We start from the raw sequence: 6,519 nt of genomic DNA on the forward strand, positions 1-6,519 counted from the left end.
CAGGATACCCATCCACTTCTACCCCCTCCCTTCACATCTATCTTCCTTTCACCAGCCCTCCATCTAATAACTTATATATGAAGCTTCAGAGACACTGATCCCAACATAAGGAACTACCAAGGCAGTTTTACTAGTCTTTGAATAATTAATGTATCCTTTTTTGATTCACTTTTAATATAGAAAAGGAGAAGTCATTGGAAGAATTGGCTTATGTTTAAATGCTTGTTTGTTTATATGTTATGTTTTAAATGCTTTATGTTTATTTTTGTTATGAACTGTCAAATTGGAACCAACCCATAGCTGACCTTTAGTGGGTCTACAGAGTCTGTTAATCATTTGAGAGATCACCCTTCTTTCTCCAACGGAGCAACTGCTGGATTCAAACTTTGTGCAGCATAGCTACTTACCAATAGGCCAGCAGAACTCCCTTCTTTAGTCTTTACAAAGGTAAAATTTAACTGTCTGCATGTTTAGATGAACAAATCTGAACACACATCACGTATCTCATTGAATTAAGTTGACAGTTGTGTAGCTTTCAGAATTCTTTGCCCAAAGTACTCACTTTTGCTTTTGTCAGGCCGCTAGTTCTGGGTCTCATTGGACAGAGTGAAGGCAAAGTGCAATCAGTGTAAAAAGTTTACAGATTTATCAGAAAGCCTTGAAAATGAAACAAAATCATATTCTTAGAGAGTAATTGATTTTAAATTCTATCTCTCAATTTTTGTTTTTATTTATAAAATTATTACAGGGTACAGGAGACATTGATTGCCATTTTAAAATTAAGAAGAACTTGGAAAATGCATCCATAAGCTTGGAATCTACAAAGAGCCCAGGATTGTTTGTTGGACTTCAGTCTGATGGACATGTGAAACCACTTATTTATACCAATGATGGGAGTGCTTACTTCTATCCACGAGTCATCCAATGTATGTTTACACAGAAAAACTTCAGTTTCAATTTACTTTATATTGGCATGTATGTATTGTTTACCTTAGTCTTATGCTTACCAAGCAAATCTCTGCTGATGGATTTTTTTCATTGTTGTTCTGTTGTTGTTCTTGTTATGTACCATTGAGTCGCCTGCGACTCATAGCAGCCCTATGCACAACAGCCCTAAACTCTGCTCTATTCTTTGCCAATCGCACTGTCTCTGACATCCCCATCCCTGAATTATCCACCTCATAGAGGGCCTGTTTGCGACTCATAGCGACCCTATGTACAAGAGCCCTAAATGCCGTTCTATCCTGTGCCAACCTCGCAGTCTCAAACACATTCATTCCCACCACTCCACTCACAGAATCGATCCATCTCATTGAGGGTCTTCCTCTCCTGCTCTGTCCCTCCATTCTCCCAAATATGATGTCCCTCTCCCAGGAACAGCCCCCCCTTGCAACCTTCCAAAGTATGTCAGACGAAGCTTCAGAATCCTTGACTCCAGGGAGCATTCTGGCTTCACCCTCTCCAGGACAAACCTGTTTGTTTTCCTACCAGTCCAAGGTATATTCAACACTCTTCTCCAGCACCACAGCTCAAAGGCATCGATTCTCTTTCTATCATCCCTATTCACTGTCCAACTCTCCAATGCATAGCACGTAATTTCAAAGACTATATCCTGGATCAGGTGCACCTTAGTCTCTAGCCTGATGTCGTTGGAGAAAAGAATGTATTAATGACCATCAGTTACTGTTGAGTTGATTGTGACTCATAGCAGCTTAGAACTGTGCTTTAAAGTGTTTTCAATGACTGATGGGATTTTTGGCAAGTAAATCACCAGGTCTTTTTTCTGAGGCATCTCTGATTGGGCTCAAATCTCTAACGTTTCATTCAGCAGCCAAGTGCTTAATTGTTTGCATTACTTGAGAACTGTTAAAATTATAAAATAATTAATTAAGCATTAAAATTCTTTTACATTGGATTCCTTTAGTTTCTTTAAACTTTTTTCTCTGTGTATGTCGTATGAGAATCTTTTAAAAGAGTCATTTGCAGGTAAACTGAAAGAAAATGAAAATATTGCAAATGCCTTAAGCATCATTACTTTTAATTTCAAATGCTCATGATACAAAGAAATGGTAAAATTAATCAATAAGAATGGTATTTTGATTAAAATTTTGGAAAATAATTTGCAAGATATTTAATTTGGAATATTTCAAAGTTGTTTTATCTTCTAAATTCAAGTTTTATAGAAAATTGAAGTGATTATGTAAATTTATTTTAAAAACCTTAGAATTTACTTGTTTGGACTCAGATGTATATGTGGAAATTTTATTTATTTTAAATGATTTCTAGTAGCTTAATTAATACTTTCCAGAGTACAAAATTGACACCCACTGCCATCAAGTAGACTCACATTCATAACAACCCTCCATCTGGCTCCTCAGGCTGTATATCTTCTTTTTTTCTCTTTATTTTATACAGGCTTATTCACAAAATTCAAATACATTGGTTTTCACACCTGATCTTTCCCACTTTCTTCACCCACCAATCAAATTGTATGACCCTATGATTAACTCCTCTCACCCTCCCTGCCCATCCTCACCCCTCTGCTTCCACCCTCTGCCTTCCCTCAGATTGTCATAGTCCTTACTCATTCTACAATAATGGTCTTACACAAAATTTGTCTTTATGTATAGTTCACAAAGAATAATACTCTCTAGCATTACTGAATTGGATTGAATTGAATCCATTCAATTGTACTTGGACATTTGGGCTGTCTCCATGTTCTTGTGATGGTGCCATGAATATTGGTGTGCAAGTCTCCATTTGTGCTTCAGTTCTCATTCTTTCAGGGTATATTTCAAACAGTGGAATATCTGGGTCATATGGAATTTCTATGTTCATATTTTTTGAGGAAGTTCCAAGATGTCTTCTAGACTGATTGTACCATTTTACAATCCCACCAACAATGTATAAGAGTTCCTGATTTGCCACATCCTCTCCAATATTTATTACTTGCCGTCCTGTTAAATTTTGCCACTGCTGCTGGGGTGAGATTGTATCCCATTACGGTTTTGATTTACATCTCTCTTATTGCCAGTGATTCTGAGAATTTCTTCATGTGTTTGTTGGCCTTCTGAATATCTTCCTCTGTCTTTCCATGTATTTTGTCCATTTTGTAATTGTTTTATCAGTCTTATTCTTGTGGAAGCCCTAAAGAATTCTGTAAACTTTTGCTATGAGACCCTTGTCTGAGATGGTATTGCCAAATATTTTTTGCAATCAGTAGGTTTTCTTTTCACTCTGTTGAAAAATATTTTTGATGCACACAGAGGTTTAATCTTTAGCAGGTCCCATTCACTAATTCGATCCTCTCCATAATGTGGATCTCTGGCTGTATTTGGCAGTCTCTTTATACCATAGACTAGCATTCTAAGCTTGACCCCAGTTTGTCTCTTATGAACTTTATCGTTTTGGGCTTTATTCCGAGGTCTCTGATCAACCCTGAGTTGTTTTTTTGTGGATGGTGTAGGATATGGACACTGTTTCAGTTTTCTGCAGTTAGCAGTCTAGTTTTGCCAGCATCATTTGTTGAAGAAGTTGTCATTTCCTCATTTGATAAGTTTTATTTCCTTGTCAAATATCAGTTAGCCATAGAGAGATGGATCCATTTCTGGGTTCTCATTTGTTTTCCACTGGTTTATATGCCTGTCATTGTACCAGTACCACACAGTTTTGTTTACTACTGCTCTGTAGTAGGTTTTGAGGTCAGGGAGTACTGTGTCTTCCACTTCATTATTTCTTTCTCAGAAAGTTTTGCTTATTCAGGGTCTCTTGCTTCTCCAAATAAACTTGACAATTTCCCTTTTGCTTTCCTTGAAAAATGTATTTGGTGTCTATATTAAGATTGTGATGAACATGTAGATTGATTTTTATAGGATTGCCATTTTCACAATATTGAGTCTTCCTATCTATGAACAGGGAACATCTTCCCATTTCTGTAGGGTTTTGATAATGTCTTGCGGAAACGTTCTGTATGTTTTGTTTTGTTTTTTTTATATAGGTCTTTTTTTTTTTATAGGTCTTTTGTATCTCTAGTTTGGTTCACTCCCCAGTGTCTCAATTTATGGCTGACTATTATAAATGGTATTAATTTTTTTGTTTATTTCTCTGAGTTTTCTTTTTTACTGTGGAGGAATCACACTGATTTTTTGATATTAATCTATATAACCTGCCACTCTACTAAATTTGCCTAGTAGCTCTACAGTTTCTTTTGTTGTTGGGGATTTCTATGTACACTATCATATCATCTGCGCATAGCAATAGTATAACCATCCCTTTGCTGATCTGAATGCCTTTTATTTCCTTCTTTCGTCGAATTGTTCTAGCAAGCACTTCCAGTACAATATTGAATAGAAGTAGTGACAATGGGCATCCTTGTCTGGTTCCTGTTCACAAGGCTGTAAATCTTCGTGGGAGATAACTGCCCACCTTTCTTCCATAGTGTGGCTAATACATTTGCTAAGCTTTTGGTTAATAGCCTCATTTATTGCATCTTGCACTACAAGGAGGCCTTTTTATGTAAATGAGAATTGTCAAAAATGACAAAATGTGTGAAAATTTATACTCTAGGCATTGTTGTTATGTACCATTGAGTCAGAACTGACTCATAACTGATCCTCCAATGGGTTTTTCAGAGTTAGTGTAATCTCACAGTAACAGACTGCCCATCCTTCTCTTACAGAGCATCTGGTGAATTTGAACCACTGCCATCAATTTGGCAGCATAGCTCCTTGAAACTAGGCCAGAACTCCCATTCTGGGCTTTAGTGGGCTGAAATGAACTTAAACCAAATTGATTTATACCATCAGAGGGTACTGTGCTAAGCATGACAGATCAAAAAGGAATAACAATGCATTTATCATAGAAAAGAATACTTCTGAGTCTATCCTGAAGTATGATTCTGTAAGTGATAAGATAATATCCATGGACATAGACCTGCTAATATGACTATTATTCAAATTTATACACCAATATGAAAACTCAAAGATAAAGAAATTGGTAATTTCTAAAAAAATTATGAAGTTATCTGAAAGTAATCACATATGCCATCAAATTTCATTGGTAATTACTGATAATTGGAATGCAGAAATTATATAATTGGGAACAAAGTAGAAGGATCAGCATTTGGAAAATATGAATATACAATAGAAGATCACATTGTAGAATTTTGATGATATAGCTATATTGATACCTCTTACCATTCCATATAAGGTTGAAGGTCCAGCTTTACACTTTAGTAATAATACCAAATTATGGGACTTTGGCTGTTGAAAATTTGACCAAGATTATATTGAATTAGTAGACTGCTTTGGACAGTATTAATATATTTTTTTACAATATTAAATATTCCATTCCATGATCATGGGATATTTTTCCATTTAAATAAATCTACTTTAGTGTTTGAAAGCAGTGTTTTATAGTTTCCATTGTATAAGTCCTTTACTTTCCTAGTTAAGTTTATTACCATATATCTTATTCTTTTAGAGGATAATGCAAATGCTATGGTCTTCTTGATTTCTTTTTCATGTTTCTCTTTTATGGTGTATAAGAACCCAACTTATTTTTGTGTGTTAAACTTATACTATGAAATTTTGCTGAGTTCTTTTATTAGTTCTAGCAGCTTTCTTATGGATTCGTTGGCATTTTCTGTATATGGTATCAAGTAATATGCAAAGAGATAGTTGTACATCATTCTTTTCAATTTGGATATCTCTTACTTTTTCTTTTTCTTCCTTATTGCCCCCAAAATTTCAGTATTCTATAAAACTGGTGAGAATAAACATTCTTATCTCATTCCATTTTTAATGGGGAGGCTTTTTCTTAGGTGCTTTTTCTTTCTTTTTTTCTTTTCTTTTTCTTACAATGCCTTTGTATTGTGTGTTTTTAAAAAAGATGTCTTTGAAGCTGTCAATGATTTCATCTTGCTGAGATCAACAGTTGGACTGCTACTTAGAAACAAAGATGGCAAAGCTTCATCTTTCATACTTTCAACATGTATCTGATCAAGGCTGCTTCTTGGAAAAGAGCATCAAGCTTGGGAAGATGGAGGGTTAGAGAAGGAGAGGAAGACTCTCAACAAGATGAATTGAACAGGTGATTTCATCAAGGGGTTCTAGTGTGTCAGAGATTGTGAGGATTGCACAGGATAGGGCAGGGTCCAAGCCGGCCGTTCATAGGATCTCTATGAATTGTACTCAATTCAATGACCCTTAACAATAACAACAATCTTGTTAAGAAACTTTTTCATTCTTATGTCAAAGTTTTCATTAGGAAAGGGTATTGGATTTTAGTAACAATCCTTTCTGAATGTATTAAAATGATAATGTAGTTTTTTTTTTACTGTTCTATTAATGTGATGTACTCGGAGATAGATCAAACATGCAATCAAGATGCATTGATAATAATGGGTGACTGGAATGCAAAAGTTGGAAATAGTGAAGAAGAATCAGTAGTCGGGAAACATGGGCTTGGTGACAGGGATGAAGCTGGAGATAGAATGATTGAATTTTGTAAAATCAATGA

The 6,519-nt window shown here is 35.4% G+C and overlaps 1 protein-coding gene across 1 annotated transcript in view; it reads left to right on the top strand.

Annotated features, from left to right (window-relative positions):
• LOC102868630 overlaps positions 1-6,519 on the top strand; it is a 504,064-nt gene that overhangs the window by 290,493 nt on the left and 207,052 nt on the right. Inside the window, exon 15 of the mRNA XM_006900538.1 lies at positions 749-926. Coding sequence (XP_006900600.1) covers positions 749-926 — 178 coding nt within the window. The remainder of the gene's footprint in view (positions 1-748; positions 927-6,519) is intronic.

This window comes from Elephantulus edwardii, unplaced genomic scaffold (genome assembly GCF_000299155.1).
Source record: "Elephantulus edwardii isolate Elephantulus edwardi_28Jun2011 unplaced genomic scaffold, EleEdw1.0 scaffold00287, whole genome shotgun sequence".
In the NCBI taxonomy this organism is placed as follows: Eukaryota; Metazoa; Chordata; class Mammalia; order Macroscelidea; family Macroscelididae; genus Elephantulus; species Elephantulus edwardii.